The 21563-nt window shown below is 35.2% G+C and overlaps 1 protein-coding gene across 2 annotated transcripts; it reads left to right on the top strand.

Annotated features, from left to right (window-relative positions):
* Window positions 1-1333: 1333 nt before the first annotated feature.
* On the top strand, window positions 1334-17036 carry LOC136036681 (compound eye opsin BCRH2-like). Of its 2 annotated transcripts, none has more exons than XM_065718991.1 (5): window positions 1334-1464; window positions 5108-5307; window positions 7616-8033; window positions 14240-14663; window positions 16837-17036. In XM_065718991.1, exons 2-5 carry the CDS (start codon window positions 5118-5120, stop codon window positions 16945-16947), a joined length of 1143 nt encoding a protein of 380 aa, XP_065575063.1. In that variant the 5' UTR covers window positions 1334-1464; window positions 5108-5117; the 3' UTR covers window positions 16948-17036. The 2 variants fall into 2 exon arrangements, with proteins under 2 accessions (XP_065575063.1, XP_065575064.1); XM_065718992.1 differs by having other exon boundaries at window positions 1373-1464; window positions 5097-5307.
* The last annotated feature ends 4527 nt before the right edge of the window (window positions 17037-21563 follow it).

Here is a 21563-nt window from a genome sequence, read left to right as displayed (position 1 = left end):
GGGGAACAATTACTCCCCCCACAGTCCCCGTCCCAACAGTCCCCGTTACAAGTTCAAAACTTTGACCAGTGCTTACATATAGTAATGGTTATTGGGAAGTGTACAGGCGTTTTCAGGACGATTTTTTGGTTGGAGGCACGGGTTGAGAAGAGGGGGATATGCTGTGGGAACTTTCCATCGAGAAATTTGTCATGGGGGAAGAAAATTTCCATGAAGGGAGCGCAGGATTTACTAGCATTACTTAAAAAAAACATTGAAAAAATAAATATGAAAAAGTATTTTTCAGCTGGAAGTAAGCAGCAGCATTAGAAATTAAAACGAACACAAATTATTACCAGTATGAGGGGCTCACCTCCTCCTAATACCTCGCTCTTTACGCTAAATATTTTTAGTAATTTCAACTATTTATTCTGCGGCTTTTGTGATTCACGGGTCATTCTTAATGAATTGGGACAAAATTTAAGCTTTAGTGTAAAGAGCGAGGTACTGACGAGGGGGCGAACCCCCTCATATATGTAATAAAAACATGAGAATACAAAATTTCTTTACGTAAGCTAATTTATAAGTTAAGTATATCTTTTACTTATAAAAAGATTCGTAAAAAATTAAAAGTTCTAGTTGTCTTTTTAATAAACCGAAAATCGGAGGGCAACTAGGCTTCCTCCCCCCTCTTTTTTCTCAAAATCATTCGATCAAAATTATGAGAAAGCCATTTAGCCAAAAAAAAATAAATATACAAATTTCGTTTTAATTATTCCTCTGCGGAGAGCCAAAATCAAAACATGCTTTGATTCAAAAACGTTCAGAAATTAAATTAAAAAAGCAAATTTTTCTAAATGAAAGTAAGGAGCGACATTAAAACTTAAAACGAACAGAAATTACTCCGTATATGAAAGAGGCTTTTCCTTCTTGACGCCCCGCTCTTTGCGCTAAAGTTTTTTACTGTTTTAAAATGTAGAGTTAAGAGAAAGAGTCAAACTTTAGCGTAAAGAGCGTGGCGTTGAGAAGGAAAAGCCTCTTTCATATACGGAGTAATTTCTGTTCGTTTTAAGTTTTAATGTCGCTCCTTACTTTCATTTTAAAAACTTGTTTTTTTTTTATTTAATGCACATAACGAAGCCATCCTATGAACATCCAGTAGGCATAATAAGAATTTTTTTCTCCTTATACATGTCAAAAGTATCTACTTTTCTCTTTCAATTATTTCACTTCCGGAATTTAATTCCAAAAAGAGGTAAAGAAGCCATTGAAGAAAATGTCCTTATTTCTTTTTACTTTCTTTTCAATAATTCATATTATTGACTGATATCTTAGTCTTTATCCGATTATAGTTTTGTATTTAAGCGGCAGCAAATTGAGGTGTCTTCGTAGTTCGACAGTCACTAGTCTCCTGTTCTAGTGAGGTCGTCCGCTTGTGCTGTATTAGTCAATCAAGGGCATTTGAATATATTCTAGACATTCAAGGTAAATATTATAGCCACTGTTGTTTTTCAACCGAAAATTCATAAAAGTCAAGTACCTTTCGAACTGAAAAAAGTTATTTTTCAAAAATGAGCTAAAAACAGGATAACTTTGAAAGCTTTAACGATTAAAAAAATAATAAAAAGAAAAATTATAAACTACCGAAAGAGAAAGCATAGCTCCTAAGGCTGTTGATAAGACCTCTAATCTTTCACATTATAGAAAATAAAACTGAAGGTTATATAAATACAAAGTTCATGTTTATAAAGAAAACATATTACGCAAATTATATGACTGCAAATAATTGAGGATTTCAAATTAAATATTCAAATATGTAAAATAAATAATTAATTATTGATGTCTCTGGAGTGTGTTAGCTGTTTATTTGTCTAGGTGGAATCATATACTAGTCTCCTGCCTAGCTTGGATTTTTTCTGTCGGGATGGGGGACATTGTTTGGGTTGGTGATGGGAGAGCCTTACGAGGGAGACTAAGAAGAAGCATTTTATTGTTTTTGTATGGAAAATAGTGTGGATTTTGCTAAATATTTACACACACAAATTAAAGGAAAATAAATAAGATGGGTATTGCGGCATGGACTTACTTTAGCCTGTATTCGACTTTGAATGAAATGTCTACATTTATTTAAAATGTATTTGGGTAGTTTATACTATTGACTTTAACTTGTAGTCTTTATTGGATTCTCAAGTAGATTTTTTTTTTTTTTTTTTTTTTTTTTTTTTTTTTTTTTTTTTTTTTTTTTTTTTTTAAGGAAAGTAGAGAGTGACATGATTGATAGGGAGAAGTATCTTAAAAAGTATCACTGCAAATGAACTGAATTTTTCCGTATATGAGAAGGAGGGGGTCTGTTTCCTTAATACCCTACTCTTTAGGCTCATATTTTGTTGTGATATACTGAAAGCTTTATGAGTACAAAATGTAGTAACTTGGTAATTATAGGTGTTCTATACCAGTAGCCTTTATCAGAAACATCAAAATTAAGACCTTTTCTTTTTTAAAGCGCATGCACGTCAATAAGCTCTGAAAAAATATTTTAATCAAGTTCCAATTCCCCTTATGCTTCAGCAATTTTACTTTCATAGGTATTGAACTTCATTGTGTAAATACCACCAAGACCATAATCCTTCTCGGGAGGGTCTAGTCCCTTTTTCTAAATCATACAAATTTTCCTTTGCTGACAGCTTTAATGAACAAGATGAAAATTAACATAGTTTCCATATTTAGAATCAGTATAAACTATAGATTATGTCGCTGAGTATATTGTAAAAAATTCGGTCATTATAAGTCTGGCTTTTATTGACAAGCGTCTCTCTTTAATTTCAGTTTGTTACTACGAGCTATTCCATCTGAGGTCCTGTGAATTTGAGGGTGGATACCATTCCCCCTTTACCCCCTATTTCTTATCGTTCAAGTTAAATATTTGTATAAAACTACTACGAGGATAAAAATCACTACTGAAATACTGAGTTCCTCCAAATATTTATTAGGAAGGTAAAGTCTAGGAAAAATCTGAATTAAAGGGTCATTATTTCTACGGTTTTCCTGGTGAATTCCTCAAACTGTTTTTTTCTTAAATACAGGAGAAATGTACGTTGATTAATAGTTGAGAATGAGAAAAATTCCCCTTGAAATCTCGTTCATAACAATACTACTCTTAGCACTTGACCCCCCCCACCCAGAGAAATTTCCCAGTGTTGCTTACTATCCAGCCCTCTCCTCCACCTCGACATGTTTATTTGTGTAATTTTTTTTGTTACACTGGAAATATTTTCCTGCAATAAAAGGGCAGCTTTCACCACACTATGTCCATCCATAAAGACCTACCTTATACATTAGATCCATCTATGCCTCTAGAGGCAACCAGGGCATTAAAATGAAGCCACCAACTGTTCCGAGGGGTTCCTGCTGCCAGAACGTCCTCTTCCCACTGAGATTAGATTGACGCGTGCAGGTTATGCATACCGGACTGTTTTGCTCATCGCAGCATGTTTCTGGGTTTGTTTCTGAAGCCTGAGTCTTTTGGGTGCTAGTAGAGTGCAGGATGAGTAGTCACAGATTATCTAAACGTAGTTTGTGGTCAACGTATCTCCACCTACGAATTCGTCGTGGATTGGCAGATTTCTTATCTTCTGCTACCAATAGACGTTGAGGATCCCTTCTTAAACACAAATATTTTGGAAAGCAAGCATTCTTCTCTTGTTCCTGTTTTAGATACCAGGTTGGCTGCATAATGCAGAACTGATTTAACCTTTCCATTGAAAAGTTGTAGTCTCAGCAGTTATCACCCTCAAGGACTGGCCATCCCAATGGAGCTTTCAATAGACTACGAAAGGTTTTGTGGTCCAAAAGTTTCTCCGTTAAAGGTTTAGTCCTAAAAGATTCCCAGGAGTGAAAAAAGTTAATCTTCCCATCCCGTCAAACTTCCTCCTTTCTTTGCCTATAGGTAGGTTCACAGAAGAATTGAAACTTTAGACATAAAATGGCAAATTTAGTTTACAGAAAAATGGAAAATTTAAGCACAAAACGTAGTTTTTGAGACACACACACTACCCCTACCAGCACAAATTCCACCGGTTCCTCCCTTTGACAGCTGGTGCACAATTAAACGCCCATACACAAAATTTTATCCAGACTCAAATGGATCAACTTAGTTAAAAGAAGCTTTGAAATTAGTGTCCGTATCTGTCCGTATTTCGTCCGTATTAGTGTCCGTATTTCGTTTGAACTACCTTCATCTTCAGGAACGAGGACTCTGCAGCGTTGGACTAACTACCTTTGAAACCTGAAGTATGTCTGAATGTATTTTGTGTTTCTGAATGTATTTCTGAGTGTATTTAGTACTTCTGAATGTATTTGAATTGAATGTATTTTTTTTTTCGATTACTAAAATCAATCAGCTGTCTCTGAATTTTTGAACGTGTGATTTTCGGTGTTCTTTGAGCCAAAGTTATTTTTCTGAACCACAAAATGGCAGAAAACATCATTTTGCTGGGGCCCATTCTTTTTTGCTACACAAAAAGGACACTTGAACTTTCAATTTCTTATCCTAAGACCAATGGTTTTGATGAGATATCTCCTGGGGAAAACGAAGAAAAGTCAAAAACAAATAACAATTAAATGAAAACGCATCTGTGACCATCCCTCTCGAAAAAAACAACAAATATTTAGTATTTTTCTAGATAGGTGCCTGAAATATCCGGAATATGGTTATCTGATATGATGAGTTTGATAGTGCAATTTATAGCAAGATCACTCGCCCTTTTTTAGGAAGAAAGGAATTCTTCCTTTCGGAAATCAGGGAAATTTTTCCAGGCTTTAACTTCCTGGAGGTAACTTTAAAATTAGTCAATTTTACGCGTTAAGAGTCAAAATGAAATCTGATTCTATTGAATGTATGTAGGCTATAATCAAAGCTTGTTTTTTAAAGTTTCGGTTACCATTAGAACGAGCCAATCCTTACTTAGAGTGTGTTACCATGAATGACGCAATGAGTCTATTTCAGAGCACTTAGAAGGCTCTATATTTCAACTAACTAGACTACCGCATTGCAATGTCATTGCTAAATAAGTTTGCCACTTATTCTTGCTGACTACTGACTACCACAATTTATATAGTCATATTATAGGTGTAAGAAAATGAATTTTTCTGAGCCAATTGCTATGGCACAGAGCCAGGGCTACGACCCGTGGAGCCTACCTGAATCTTTCACCTTGGCAAATTATGTCCCAGAGGACGTGCGCAGTTTCCTCCTCCCACACTGGCATAGTTTCAAAGCTCTTCATCCAATGTGGTATTACGTCATGGGTCTTTACTACTTAATTATGGGTGAGTTTTATTTTGTTGACTTTGTTGGTCCGTAATTAATGGTGGGTACCATAACTTCTTTACTCTTTTATTAATTGATCTCCCTGGTGAAGAATGAAAAAATGAAAATAGGTCTGATGAATAGGTAAGTTCCAAGATTATGCCATTGTTCTTGTTGTTATAGCTTTGAATTTACAGTTTTAGAAAGTCAAATAATAAAATTTTGGATTAGAGGACGTCTATTAATTTTGTAAAAAAAAAAAAAAAAGAAAAGGTTATACTACTTCAAGTTACTAATTCTAAGACAATATCTTTGATGGATTTTTCCTACAAAGCTCTGCCATAATTTGTTAGCATTCGAATAGAAAAAGTGGAAAATATTTGAATAAGATTTTCGAAAAACAGATTAGACGCAAAATATTTTAAACATAATTTTGTGCTAATTGTTCAAACAACATTCTTTACACTATTATCGCTGATGTTACATTGAGAAGTTTCTAACTCAAGCCAAAAGATATCTATCAAACAGTTCGTGGTAACGAACTGTAGTAAGGAGCGACCCGGCTCAATAGTAACCAAAACTCTAAAAAATGGAATTTTGATACCAATAGCTACACCAAAAGAATTGCATTTTAATGCTGATTTTAAATATATAAGTTTCATTAAATTTAGTCTTACCCATCAAAAGTTACGAGCCTGAGAAAATTTGACTTATTTTGGAAAATAGGGGGAAACACCCCCTAAAAGTCATAGAATCTTAACGAAAATCACACCATCAGATTCAGTGTATCAGAAAACCCATTTGTAGAAGTTTCAAGATCCTATCTACAAAAATGTGGAATTTTGTATTTTTTGCCATAAGGCAGATCATGGATGCGTGTGTATTTGTTTTTTTTTCCCCAGGGGTGATCGTATCGACACAGTGGTCCTAGAATCTTGCGAGAGGGCTCATTCTAACGGAAATGAAAAGTTCTAGTGCTCTTTTTAAGTGACCAAAATATTAGAGGGCACCTAGGCCCCCTCCCGCGCTAATTGTTTTCCCAAAGTCAACGGATCAAAATTCTGAGATAGCCATTTTATTCAACGTAGTAAAAATACCTTACAACTATGTCTTTGGGGACGACGTACTCCCCCACAGTCCCCGTCCCAACAGTCCCCGTTACAAGTTACAAACTTTGACCAGTGCTTACATATAGTAATGCTTATTGGGAAGTGTACAGACGTTTTCAGGGGGATTTTCTGGTTGGGGGGAGGGGTTTACAAGAGGGAGATATGTTGGGGGAACTTTCCATCGAGGAATTTGTCATGGGGGAAGAAAATTTCCATGAAGGGAGTGCAGGATTTTCTACCATTATTTAGAAAAAACACAATGAAAAAATAAATATGAAAAGTTTTTTCAACTGGAAGTAAGGAGCAGCATTAAAACTTAAAACGAACAAAAATTATTACGCATATGAGGGACTCACCTCCTCCTAATACCTCGCTCTTTACGCTTAAGTAATCTTAGTGATTTCAACTATTTATTTTACGGCTTTTGTGATTCAGGGGTCATTCTTAATGAATTGGGACAAAATTTGATCTTTAGTGTAAAGAGCGAGGTACTGACGAGGGGGTGAACCCCTCATATATGTAATAAAAACATGAGATTACAAAAGTTCGTTACGTAAGCTAATTTATAAGTTACGTTTATCTTTTACTAATAAAAAACATTCGTAAAATATTAAAGTTCTAGTTGCCTTTTTAAGTAACCAAAAAATCGCAGGGCAACTAGGCTTCCTCCACCGTTCCTTTTTTTCTCAAAATCATTCGATCAAAACTATGAGAAAGCCGCTTAGAGAAAAAAAAACTTGCAAATTTCATGTTAATTATTCCTCCGCGGAGAGCCAAAATCAAAACATGCATTGATTCAAAAACGTTCAGAAATTAAATTAAAAAAAACAATTTTTTTTTAGCTGAAAGTAAGGAGCGACATCAAAACTTAAAACAAACAGAAATTACTTCGTATATGAAAGGGACTGCTTCCTCATCAACGCCCCGCTCTTTACGCTAAAGTTTTTTACTGTTTTAAAAAGCAGAGTTGAGAGAAAGAGTCAAACTTTAGCGTAAAGAGCGGGGCGTTGATGAGGAAGCAGCCCCTTTCATATACGAAGTAATTTCTGTTTGTTTTAAGTTTTAATGTCGCTCCTTACTTTCAGCTAAAAAAACTTGTTTTTTTATTTAATTTTCAATGAAACGTAGATGCTGCGATATATTTTTGTATTTTTTTTAATGTTTATATGTTATTTTTTTTTCAATTTATTATACAGATATATTCAAATTTCATTTTTAGGATCCATTGCTCTTTTTGGCAACATCATGGTATTGAAGATATTTGGCAAATACCCAGCTTTGCGTACACCCTCAAACGTCTATGTCATGAATCTTGCTTTTTCTGATTTCACTCTGATGATCACTCTCCTCCCTGAATGCATCTGGAATTTCTTCCTTGGAGGGCCATGGAGATTTGGAGAATACGGATGCTATGTCCATGCTTTCTGTGGAGCTCTCTGTGGATACAACCAGATCTTTACTCTTGTGCTTCTCTCTCTTGACAGATACACTGTCATTGTCAAAGGTTTTAGCGCAGCTCCACTGACATTCAACAAAGCTATAAGCATGGTAGCCTTGAGCTGGATGTGGGCTTTGGCTTGGTCTATTACTCCACTCTTTGGCTGGGGAGCATACGCCATGGATGGAATTTTGGGAACGTAAGTTGATTTTCGCCAGCAGAATTTTTTGAGTTGGGATAATTTTAAGTTTAGATATCATTAAGCGTTTGGAAAGACCAGAAAAACAAAGAGGAAAAAAGTGAAGAAAATAGCGAATGAAAAATGGCATAAATATTATTTCCAATCATACATTTTTAAAAATAAAGGGAATGAGCCTTAGGTGTAGGTAATTTTCCTGAGTAGCCTCAGAAACATATATTGGCTAAAACACTTATGCTGTCAAATAAAACATCAGATTATTTTGATTGGTCTTATGGCGAAACTTCAACCAATGGAAACACGGGAAAACTGCTTTATCAATAGAATATGAGAGAGCTTGTTTTGCATGGGCTAATTTGTCCTTAAGCTTAGAGGCAGCTTCAATGTTGCTAATAGCTCAACGTATACCGCTTTCAACACCAGCTAATATTTATTCTCACAACTACATAGACTATTAAAGGCGGTAGATCGAAATATGATTGTTTGAAATGGTTGAATTAAAGTTGCACAACTATAGGCACCCTAAAAATATTAGGAAGAAGTGAAAATTCTATTTTTAATGAAATGGAATTTCAGATGTATTTATGCAATTTAAGAAAATGGATAAGAAACCAGTAAAAAAAAAACAAAGAACATATGGGACATATAGCTTAATATGTGCCATGACATATAGCTATGTAATATATGGCACATAACATATAGCTTAAGAATGTGTTGCTTCTTTGAACAGGCATTAGTCTACGAGAAACAAACCTATTGATAATATTTAAATCCTTACAGACAAAAGCGTTGTCAAATTTAGTAAAGTAGTTTTTCTTAATTATTTTTGCCGTTCAACACTGAAGAAAGTACTGCAATACCTTAAAAACTTTATAACTGAAACAACAACAAAAAAGCAAAAAAAGAAATCTTAGAAATGCGGTTTCAAGATATACTACTACTACTACTAATAATAATAACTCACTGCAGCACCAAGCCGCCTGAGGCCAACACAGCTACGCACGCTCCTCCTCCAACCTAATCTATTTGAAGCCTCCCTCTTTACCCCCTCCCAGGAAGTTCCCATTTCCTTTAAATATTTATTTATGACATCCTCCCAACCCAGACAAGGACAACCTGCTTTCCATGTAGCCCCAGACGGTTGGCCAAAAAGGACAATCTTCGGTAATCTGTCATCCTTCGTCGGTAGAACGTGGCCTAGCCATCTCAACCTTTCTTTCATTATAGCCCCAGAAAGCGGGATTGAACCACACTTTTCGTACAACCTACTGTTTGAAATACGGTCAGTCAGCCGGGTACCCAGAACAATCCGTAGGCAATTTCTCTGGAAAACATCTAGTAAATTTTCATCTGCTTTTCGGAGTGCCCATGCTTCAGAGCCATATTTGACCACTGTCATCACTGTAGCTTCCAATATTCTAATCTTGGTTTGTAGACTTATCTTTCTATTCTTCCAAACTTTTTTTGGAAGATATTGATGGTCCATCAGGTCCATCAAGATATTGATGGACCTAAAATGGGCTGAAGGGGTGGAGAATTTTTCATTTCAATGTCCTTGGTAATTCAATGTTAACAGACTGTTGTAATTTTGTAGGTATAACAGTCTAGTTATAACCCATACAATTTTTGGTCAGAAAATGGCTCAAAAGTTAACATGGTATTCACATGATGGTAAGACAGATAGCCTTATTGAATATGTTATTGTAGACCGTACACTAGTGGGATTATTACAAGATACTATGGTGTATAGGATTGCTGTTATTGATGTCAAAAGCAAGGATCACCATCTAGCAGTCTCTAGCGTTAATTTAAAGCTGAAATTTTGGAAGAGCAATAAATTGCTAAAAGAACGTGCTAAGCCCGGATTAAGTTACAGTAAAAATATAGAGAAAGACGAAAAAGGTTGTTACACCTTGGATATGAAGGGAGATTTATTTTGTTAGGAAGAATTAGTGATAATACTTAAAGTATTAAAAAATAACAAAGCCTCAGGTGGTGATAGTGTGGCAAATGAGTTTTTTTCAATATGGTGGTTATGAGATTAGAAATACGTTACTGAAGATTATGAATGTGGTTTTTGAAAAAGAGAAAACGCCTAGAAAGGTGATAAGAGTGAGTGCGGTAATTATATAGACATTAGCCTCATTTCAACGGGTAGTAATTACTTAGTATGATGATACTTTTTGGCTAAGGGATGCTGTAAACGAAGCTTTAAGAGAATAACAGTATGTTCTCAGGAAGGGTAGAGGATCTTTCGACCAAATTTCCACTGTTAGGCTAATATTTGAGGAGTGCTTGAGTCACCAAACACCTTTAGTCCTCAGTTATATAGATTGTGAGGAAGAGTTTTGTTCATCTGATGGAAGAGCTTTTTAAGGCTCTTATCCTTGTATGGTATACCAGACAAATAAATTAAAGTAATTATTACTATGTACGAGAAAAGACTGCTGCGGTTAAGTTAAGAAATGAGGTTAGTAGCTGGTATCTTATTAAATAAGGAGTTAAGCCGGGTTGTCTTCTATCCCTATTTATATGGATTATTTTCATGGACTTTGCTTTAAGGTGTCCAGGAAAGGCTATGGAAGAACACGGAATCAAATGGGGAAGTTTTACTTTCCTGGACTTGGATTACTCTGATTATTTAAGCCTCCTAGATGAAAGTGTCAGGAAAATGAATGAGGTCTTAGAGGTTTTGCGAGGTCGAGGTGCTAGAATAGATTTGAAAATCAATGATAAAAAGACTAATTGGCTAAGGCTAGGAATCAGTAAAGATGAAAAGTTGACACAGGGAAATAAAAAGATCGGACAAGTGGACAGCCTCACTTACCTTCGTAGCATTACTACCAAAGACGGTGATTGCTGTGAAGATGTTAATATGTGAATAGCCAAGGCCCAGGGTGTGTTTTCACAGTTGAAAAAGTTTGGAAGAACAGAAAGATAAGTCTGCAAACCAAGATTATTGGAAGTTACAGTGATGACTATGGCAAATATGATTCTGAAGTATGGGTGCTCCGAGAAACGGAAAACGATTTGCTAGATGTTTTACGGAGAAATTTTCGACGGATGCTTCTGGGTACCAGACTGACTGACCATATTTCAAACTGAGAGAAAGTTTGAGATGGCTAGCGCACGTTCTGCGGATGAAGGATGCCAGATTGCCAAAGATTGTCCTTTTTGGTGAATCATCTAGGACTAAACAGAAATCAGGTCGTCCTCGGTTGGGGTAAAAGGAAGTCGTAAGAAAAGATTTAAGGAAAATAGGAACTTCCTGGGACGGTGTAACGAGGGAGGAATAGACTGGGACTGTTGGCCTCAGGTGGCTAGGTGCTGCGGTGAGTTGTCAGTACTAAGTAGAATGAAATTAGAATAAGTATCAAATGGATATTTTGACTTAAGTTTCATAGTTTTAAATATTTGGTTTGTAACGATTTATACTTACTTACGACACGACTGCCTGTCCGTGGTTTATTCTTTGCAGTTGAATGTGTATGGCTATGCTGTTTGACCTATGTAATTGGATATATGACTAGGGTTAAGGCCTCGTTCAAGTACTTATCTATATTGATTATTAAAGTAGGAAAACAGTCTTCCTTTCTCTTTCTGTCTTTCTTTTTCGTTTTTATTCTTTATGTTCGGTTGCGTGGTGTGTTTTTGTTTCTGTGTTTGTGCTGTTGCATTGGTGATTTTCTTTTTTTAAAATAGCAAAAGAGTAAAAGAAATATTATAGCAAAATACATAAAATTTGTCTAGAAAAAAAAAAATGAAGTCCAAAAACAGAAAGAAGTACTCCCTTTGCTGATTCTACAATAGACATAGGCCTGAGTGATGGTTTTTGTTACAGAATTACTCAAACCCAAGAAAAAAACAGCCGAAATTCCACGTAACTTCACTGAATAGTGGAGAATATCCCATTTTCTAATATTCCATCTTATCAAGCGATTACATTTGTTTGATGTGCTGAACTTACAATCCTATGTTCTTAAGGTCTGGGATTCGGTTCTTTGTAAAGTCAATTCTTTGGTTTGAGATGGGGGTATCGTCACGCTGTAAGCTCAGTCAGGGTCAATCTTGCTCTAAATAATATCTGGAGGATTATGGGGCAGGAAAACAGGAAGAGAGTGCAAAGGCATATGGTAGCTGGCCCCCAGCCCCCATTGTGCTTTTTAGTTGAAGGGCGATAGGTGTCACTTGATGTTGTCAATCAGGACTAGTCAAGGCGATAAGAAAAAGTCTAAATGGGTTTTAGGACTTTGAAGGCAAAGTAGAAAAACGCTTGCAATAAACAGATAATATTTCACCAATAGCTATTTCTAAAAATAAAAAAAGTTTTTAATTTATGAAAAAAATATATAATGTTTTTATAAAACATTATAAAAAATGTTTAAACATAAAATTATGGAAAACCATAAAAAATTGCATATACGTTTCATTGAATATTCAACGTGTTTTATCTATTCAATTATATTGTTCACACATGAAGGAATTAAATTGGGGGATTAAATTTGAAAAATTACGCAAGATAATTGGTTTACACGTATTCTGCAAAAAATAAATTAGAAATAGGGGCAATTAAGCCTTATTTGTGTACCTTGAATCAAGTCAATAATAGATTTTAATCTGTTGTCTGTTATGCCACTAAAGTCTGGACTCTTACCGCAATTGAATACACAATGCTATTCAAACATAAAGCCATCTACTGAAATATCTTGTTATTTCAGAGAAGCGAAAGAGAGGGCTATTTACTTTGCCCTTTATACAAATTAAGGGTAGACTATTTAGTTCTGGATTTTTTTCTCTCATTTTTTTTTCCAAATGTCTAGGCTCTTGCCTAAGATTGAAGCTTGATGGAAAACTATGAATATATGTATTTTAATTTTATACATTTAAAATGCTATTTTTCTATGTTTTGTATACTGAAAAGTACATACCGAATTTGCAACCCTACTTTCAAGCTAGATACTTGAAATATTTTAAGAGAAAATCATCAAACCAGGGACATTACACTATATGAAATCAAATACTATCATTAAGGAAAAAAGTCGAAATGGTTAAGCCATTAGGTGAGTGAAGTGAGCTGCAAGAAGCAGTAAAAAGCCCCGATATATCTCTCATTCCCCGATATGTCTTCCCCGATATATCTTCCCCGATATATCTCCCTGATATATCTCTCATTTCAGATCATGCTTTAATTCAGTTCATCACGGTGGTAAGGGGACTGATGCTTGGAGTCTGGGCAATAGTATATGGACACATTATTAATTTAAAATACACTTCTTCCACAAAGGAATTTTTTTAAGGATAAAATATTTCAAGCTCTATTTTCTTGTATTCTTATGAAGAAAAAGGAAAAAAAAAAGAAGAAAGAGAATCACCATTTAACAAAGATAAGAGGCAAGACTACAGGGTTGCCTATGGGAAAGGCCATACGACTTAAATGTTTTATCATTGTTTTTTCCCCGGAGGCACTTCATATGGAAGGGTTGGTCGCATAAAATTCAGAGGGGGCTCATACAATTTTAAATTGGAAGTTCTAGTGCCCTTTTTAAGAGTCAAAATTGATCAGAGGGCAACTAGCCCCCCCCCCCTAGTGGTCTTTTCCATCAACTGAAAATGATAAAATTTTGTGAGGGCCATTTTATTAAGAGTAGTTAAACATCAGATAACATAACTTCCGGCCTTTCTCCAAATCCGAAAGGCAAGTGTTACAAGTGACGCCCTAGGGGCATCTATGGTTTTAATGGAGGAGACGGTCGTATGAACTTCCGAGAAAGCTAATTTGATTGAAAATTGAAAGTTCAAGTAACCTTTTTGAGATTCAAAAATGACCAGAGGGCAACTAGCTCTCCTCCAGCGCTTTTCCCTAAATGCTTTTGATCAAAATATCTTGACAGCCACAGAGTCTGGGCAACAGTATGTGCTCTGAATTGTGTTCAATTACGCAGAAGTGAAATCTATTTTATATCAATCTAAAATTATTTCATTGATTTCAAGTTTTTTTTTCGTATTTTATTTGTGGTTTTTCAGTACGAAAGCTCATTAAAAAGGGGCTGAAATTATGTAAATCTGTAAAGCTTGTGGACCCACGACATCTCGATAAACATTTCAAGTTTTCTGGTTCCTGTCAATAAGATATTTACCTTAAAATAACTGTACCTTATGAAAAACATACTAATTAGAATAGCCTTACAACTTTAAATAATTTTCAGATGTTCTTATGACTACGTGACGCGTGACTTTATGAACCGCTCTCACATCACCACTGCATGCATTTTCAACTGGGTCATGCCTCTCCTTACCATCATGTTCTGCTACTGGTTCATCGTTCAGGCCGTCTTCAAACATGAAGAAGAACTGAGAGCTCAGGCTAAAAAAATGAACGTCCAATCTCTTCGTTCCAACCAAGACCAGAATGCCCAGTCTGCTGAAATCCGCATTGCCAAAGTTGCCATTATGAATGTTTCTCTTTGGCTGGTGTCATGGACACCATTCGCTGCTATCAGTATGATGGGAATCTGGGGAAACCCCGCCATGCTAACACCACTCGTATCTGGTCTTCCAGTTCTCCTGGCAAAGACATCTTGTGCTTACAACCCACTTATCTATATGTTGTCACATCCTAAATATAGAGAGGTAAGAAATAATTATGTTAAGTTTTATACGTATTCAAAGCAACGCATTTCCATCTTTTTTATTGAGAGAAAAAAATTTCCTTAAAAAAATGAGTTCCTCTTTTTTTATTTTCATCGATAAATATTTTCAGTTACCAACTCGATATCTGTTGTAATGTGGTTAGTTTTACGGTAAAACCTAAGCATTACCTTGGACGAAATGATTTGGGGGTGAAGATGGGAAACCCCCCATCCTGTTTCGAGCAGCTTATCCTCATTTAAAGTTTTAACTTTGCTCTTTGCGGGTATTTGATAACAAACCTCATTTTAAAGGCCACTTACTTTACTTTTAAACTTAATTATTTTTTTTTGCAAGCAGGTAATAATCTCAAAGATTATTTTACTGTATTTTATTATTTTACTGTATTCGATAAGAAATATTATGTAATGAAAAAATTAAACCCTTTATTTAGCTTAGGCTGCAAACTGAAGATCAATATTTAGTTTATTTCATCACTTAGAGATTTTAAGAGCAGCTTTAAAATGGTCCGAAAAAATATTCTGAAAGTAATTGTTCATTGTGAGTTTTGAAGTTGTGTCCTCACAAAATTGGAGAGACGTTAGGTAATTTATTTTTTTACATTATCGTAATGAGTCTAGAAAACTTCATAGTTAAATACATAGCTTTTCAAAATTGAGCCAATTAGAAATCCACTCGACAACAATTTGGCCTTAAAATTGTCTCAAAGTGACAAAAATTGGCCGAAAAAATCCCTTTTGGACACAACCCTTTTTGCAGCTTAAAAAGACGCTGAGTATAAAAATTATATTATAAGAAATGCGCCCTTATTCACTCTCTATAGTCATCCGTTCTTTAAGATAACCCCTTGAAAAATAAAAAAGAGAAAGGTCACTAATCCTAATGGCAAGATGGAATTTTTCTTGATTTTCAACATGAAGGATTTTATAGCCGTCGTTAAGAGCCGCAGTAATGATGGTTCAAACGGTGGTTTATTTGTTTTTATTTGCCGACAGTTAAGGAGGTTTTAGTCTCTTTTTCACAATATATTTTTTACCTTCTTGATTTTAAAATTTCTATTAAATTGAGCCTGGATGATAGCAACCACTTTTGGATGAGTGCCATTTATGTTTGTTTCACACTTAACAGTTTCTTTGTTACTGATTCAGATTGGGTGGAGGGGAATTGTCCCACCCCTAGGTTAGAAAAAAGTCTGCCTTGGAATTTTCATTAAGAAACACCTCTCCCTAGATTTAAAAATATTTTTGGCACTTTCGCATTAGCCAGTACACACTTAAGAAGTTTGTTGAATGTAAGATATAATAAAACTGGTTTCATAGCCGCAAAGACAAGTGATGGCTGACAGAATGCATTAGACTTGTACAATTTGGGCTATATATTTCCACATTAAGGGGGGATGTTAGGCTAAATTACCCCACACCATATTGTGCAAATTTATAGTGCAAATTATATTATTATGTAAACTAAAGTATTATATTTTCATCATAATTTGATGTATTTCATTAGAATTAACCTAACTTCACTTCTCGAGTGTATACTGGCTAATGCCGAAGTGCCACACTTTTTTTCGTATCTTAATAAGAAAAGAGAAAAACTCCCTCCCTCCCCAAAAAATGGAATTGACAATCCTGCTTTATACTTTTTCTTGAACGTGATTATCTTAATTTTTGTCGTTTTTGAAATTCACTTTTATACAAAAAGCAATTATAAAATAATCACATACTGTTATTCGATGTCCTTCCCTCTTTTCAATTTTAACCCAGTCAGGCCAAATACCCCAGATACTTAAATATTTAATGAAACATCTTCTAAATTAAATTAGTTTTGAACCTGATTTAAACTGAATATGCATGAACTTAATTAATTTGAAAGTAAAGTGAATCGGCATTTGCTTTCCACCCGAAAAAGATTAGTTTAATTTATTCTGTACTAAATAGATTTAATTCATTAAAGCAGTTCTAATGAATAAAATAATAAATGTATTAAATTGTTTTATTTTCATACCAGTTGGAAAATGAGCATGAATCTAAATTTCAGTGACCGTTTCATAGCATTCATAATCTAGACTGAGTTATAAATATTGTTTTCAAATCTTATTATGTGCTCATCTTTTGAATTAATAAAGAGTATCATCTCACAGCGTATTTTTTTGCAGTGTCTTAAGGAGAGTCTTCCATGGATTTGTATTTCTGAAACGAAGTCAACACTTGAGGATGACAACATGTCCGCCAAGACACAAAAAACGGAGAATTCTGTCAGTGCCTAGAAGACTAATATATTTGCTAGTTTAAAATCACCCTTTAGCGATTGCCTATGGACTCTGACTTTCAATATATTTTCTTTATGCGTTGAAAAGGTTTTCTGCCTTTTTATTTTGTCTTCTAGGCAATTACTAATCTTATGCTATATTTTTAGCATATAAACAGACCAATATTACCAGAAGAATACACTATAACATATGAAAACGTATTGTTTAATGCAGTTATACCAGTGGGGACTCATCAGTTATGCCAGTGGGGACCCGTGTCTCCTGGACAAAGAATTACCAAACCAGCGTGCCAACCACTTAGCCAGGACTTGGCAACAATGGATGGCTAAAAATCACAAGCTTTGGCACTACATGATCCTTCGTCCGTATAAACCTGACTTTGCCATCTTTCACCTTTAGCTTTTTCAAACAGTTCTTGGTAACGAACTGTAGTAAGGAGCGACCCGGCTCAATAGTAACCAAAACTCTAAAAAATGGAATTTTTATGCCCAATAGTTACATCAAAAGAATCGCATTTTAATGCTGATTTTAAATATATAAGTTTCATCAAGATTAGTCTTACGAACCTAAAAGTTACGAGCCTGAGAAGATTTGCGTTATTTTAGAAAATAGAGGGAAACACCCCCTAAAAGTCATAAGATCTTAACGAAAATCACTCCATCCGATTCACCGTATTAGAGAACCTTACTGTAGAAGTTTCAAGCCCCTATCTACAAAAATGTGGAATTTAGTATTGTTTGCCAGAAGACAAATCACGGATCCGTGTTTATTTGTTTGTTTTTTTTCCCAGGGGTGATCGTATCGACTCAGTGGTCCTAGAATGTCGCAAAAGGGCTCATTCTAATGAAAATTAAAAGTTCTAGGGCCCTTTTTAAGTGACCAAAAATTCGAGGGCACCTAGGCCCTCTCCCACGCTCACTTTTTCCCGAAAGTGACCGGATCAAAATTCTGAGATAGCCATTTTATTCACCATAGTCGAATAAACTAATAACTATATCTTTGGGGACGACTTACTCCCCCGCAGTCGTCGTGGGAGGGGCTTTAAGTTACAAGCTTTGACCTGTGTTTACATATAGTAATGGTTACTGGGAAGTGTACAGACGTTTTCAGGGGGATATTTTGGTTTGGAGAGGGGGAGAGTTGAAGGGGGGGGTTACATGGGAGGATCTTTCAATGGAGGAACGTTTTATTGGGGAAGAGACTTTCAAGTGAGGGGGCGCAGGATGTTCTAGCATTATTTAAAAAAAAAAACAATGAAAAAATAAATATGAAAAGTTTTTTCTACTGAAAGTGAGGAGCAGCATTAAAACTTAAAACGAACAGAAATTATTACGCATATGAGGGGTTTACCTCCTCGTAATACCTCGCTATTTACGCTAAAGTATTTTCAGTAATTTCAACTATTTATTCCACGGCCTTTGTGATTCAGGGGTCATTCTTAAGGAATTGGGACAAAATTTAAGCTTTAGCGTAAGAGCGAGGTATCGACGAGGAGTGAGCCCCCTCATATACGCAATAAAAACATACGGATAATGAAGTTCGCTACGTAAGTTAATTCGTAAGTTACGTATATTTTTTACTTATGAAAACGTTCGTAAAAAATTAAAAGTCATAGTTGCCTTTTTAAGTAATCAAAAAATTGGAGGGCAACTAGGCCTCCTCTCTCGCTCCTTTTTTTTCAAAATCTTCTGATTAGGACTATGAAAAAGCCATTTAGCCCAAAAAAAATTAATTTACAAATTTCGTTTTAATTATTTATGCGTGGAGAGCCAAGATAAAAAAATGCATTAATTAAAAAACGTCCGAAACTTAAACAAAAAAAAAAGTTTTTTTAAATGAAAGTAAGGAGCCACAATAAAACTTAAAACGAACAAAAATTACTTCGTATATGAACTGGGCCGCTTTCTCATCAACGTCCCGCTCTTTACGCTGAAGTTTTTTACTGTTTTAAATAGTAGAGTTGAGAGAAAGAGCCAAACTTTAGCGTAAAGAGCGGGACGTTGATGAGGAAGCAGCCCATTTCATATACGAAGTAATTTTTGTTCGTTTTAAGTTTTAACGTCAACCCTTACTTTCATTTAAAAAAACTTGCTTTTTTTTGTTTAATTTCATCAAAGCTTCAGAAAGCGGTATTGAACTTTATTTTTCTTACAACTTACTGTTTGATTCTGTTCAATTACTGCTGATGCTTAATGCTTTTAGGTCAAATGAGAACCTAAAACTATCCTTAGCCGATTTTCTGGATTATATTGGGACAGCTTTCTAATATCATTACCGAGAATGGAGGAAAGGGAAAATCAGAATATTTTAAGCATTAAGAGAACTATTTCAGTTTAAAAGGCGCGTTTGCTAGTGACCTTCTACCTAAGCTCCTTCAAACGCTCCTTTCTTTGATTTAAAATTTTTCTAGATAATATTTATGTTTTTAATGTAATATTATGGAATCCCTGTTAAATATATGGTGTTATATTTTCACAATGCACACAACTATATATTTATATAATTATTAGTATGTATTTAAATAGTAAATATTTTCTTCGTCTTCAAGAAATTTTTCCGGGCAGTTTTCCGGGGTTATCAAGAACTTTAAGTTTTTTTAAATTTTTTTGAAACTTGAATTGAAACTATCAGCTGCTTGTTTGGACACAGCATTCTTTCAAAAGCAGAAACTCGACTCGAAAAGAAAGTCAGATAGTCAGAAAGTCAGAAAGTTTCAGATATTCCTCTTTGACATAAGGCTATAAAATTCCACTTCAGCTTATACGTCGTTGACTCAGGGTCAAGGAAGAGCAATAGGAATTATACGGACCTTCCCTAATTATAATATCAAATTTAAGAACTCCATACTCTCCAAAACCCCGCTTTCCGTAATCAGACAGACCAATTTCTCGGAGCCAACTAAAATTGGTGCCAGGAAAAAAAAAATATTATTAGTGGTGCAAAACATCAAGGTGGCAATTCCTTTGTTAGTCTTTTCATCAACTGCATTATTTCCTTTAACTTTCTGAAGTTTAAATTTTCCACTTGTGTTTTTACAGTGCTTTTTTCTTAATGTTTAAATAGCTAGCTGGGAAAAGAAGTCAAAGCCCCATTGAAGGCATTCTCTGTCTCTGCACAGTGGAGAATTATAAGCAGTAAATACTTATTCCCAGCACACGACTGAAGCCTTTACTCAGTAATTCCTAAAAAAGTTCCATCTAAATACTAAAGTATTTTGTGTGCTTACACATTATTAATTTAAAATACACTTATTCCACAAAAGAAGTTTTTTAAAGAAAAAAAAATTTTCAAGCTCTGTTTTCTTGTATTCTTACGAAAAGAAAAGAAGAAGAGAATCGCCATCTAACCAAGATAAGAGGCAAGGCTATAGGGTTGCCTACAGTAAAGGCTATAAGAGTTAAATTTTCTATCTTTATTTTTTCCCCAGAGGCATTTCATGAGGAAGGGTTGGTCGCATAAAATTCAGAGGGGAGTCATCCAATTTTAAATTGGAAGTTCTAGTGCCTTTTTTAAGAGTCAAAAGTGATCAGAGGGCAACTATCTCCCCCCAATACTCTTTTCCATCAATTAAAAATGATGAAATTAAGCGAGAGCCATTTTGTTAAGAATAGTTAAACATCAGATAACAAAATTTCCAGGTTTGACGCTGCCCCCCAGATCCGAAAGTCAAGGGTTACAAGAGACGCCCTAGGCGCATCTATGGTTTTAATGGAGAATATTGTCGTATAAACTTCACAGGGAGCTGAAATAATTACAACTTGGAAGTTTTAATTCCCTTTTTAAAAGTCAAAAGTGATCGGATGGCAAATAGTCCCCCCCCCCAAAGAAAAATTCTCTTTTCGCAAAACGGATCCGATCGAATTTTTGAGATAGTCATTTAGTTTAAAATAGACCAAGGATCATATAGCAAAAACCCTGGGGTTTGCAAAACCCCCAGAACCCTGGGCAAGTGTTGAAAGTTATGCCCCAGAGTCAAGAAAGGCTGTTATGGAAAGGGGTGGTTGCGTTGCTGCAATTGAAAATTTAAAGGTCTAGTTCATTTTTAAGAGTAAAAGTAATTGGAGGGCGACTGCCCCCCCCCCACATGGCCTATTTTTCTCATATGTATAGGATCAAAATTTTGCAATCGCCATTTTAAATAATCCGAAAGTCAAACAAATACGGTTCTGGGTTTGAAATCCCTCTCCAGCGACTATGCTTGTTACATCGTTAACATATAAAGTTTTTATGGAAATCATGGTCGTATAATCCTTGAAGGAGGTTCATTTGATTGGAAATTGAAATTCGTTTGCCCTTTTTATGAGTCGAAAGTGATCAGTGGGTAACCAGCTCTCCCTTCCCTCCTCTCGCACTGTTTTCCCCAAATGCATCCGGTTAGAATGTTTAAATAGTCATTTTGTTCGAAATAATACAAAATTCGAATAACTATAACTTAAGGGCTATAAAATATCCCAAGGTTTGGGTCAAGGTTTGTAACTTTTGTAAGCTGTCCATTGTTAATATATAATTTTGTCGTGGAAGGGGTTGTGGAGGGGTTAACTTTGAAAGGAGCTCATTCAATTTGAAATTAAAACTTTTAGTTCTTTTTTTAAGAGTCAAAAGTGAGCAAAGGG

This window comes from Artemia franciscana, chromosome 15 (assembly GCF_032884065.1).
Source record: "Artemia franciscana chromosome 15, ASM3288406v1, whole genome shotgun sequence".
Taxonomy (NCBI): Eukaryota; Metazoa; Arthropoda; class Branchiopoda; order Anostraca; family Artemiidae; genus Artemia; species Artemia franciscana.
This window is presented reverse-complemented; position numbering and strand designations above follow the sequence as displayed.

Excerpts from the sequence above, each read along its gene's own strand:
- LOC136036681 (XM_065718991.1), top strand. The coding sequence starts at position 5,118 with ATGAATTTTTCTGAGCCAATTGCTATGGCACAGAGCCAGGGCTACGAC. Across the intron at positions 5,308-7,615 it reads TCTTTACTACTTAATTATGG|GATCCATTGCTCTTTTTGGC; the intron begins GTGAGTTTTATT and ends TTTCATTTTTAG. Across the intron at positions 14,664-16,836 it reads CACATCCTAAATATAGAGAG|TGTCTTAAGGAGAGTCTTCC; the intron begins GTAAGAAATAAT and ends ATTTTTTTGCAG.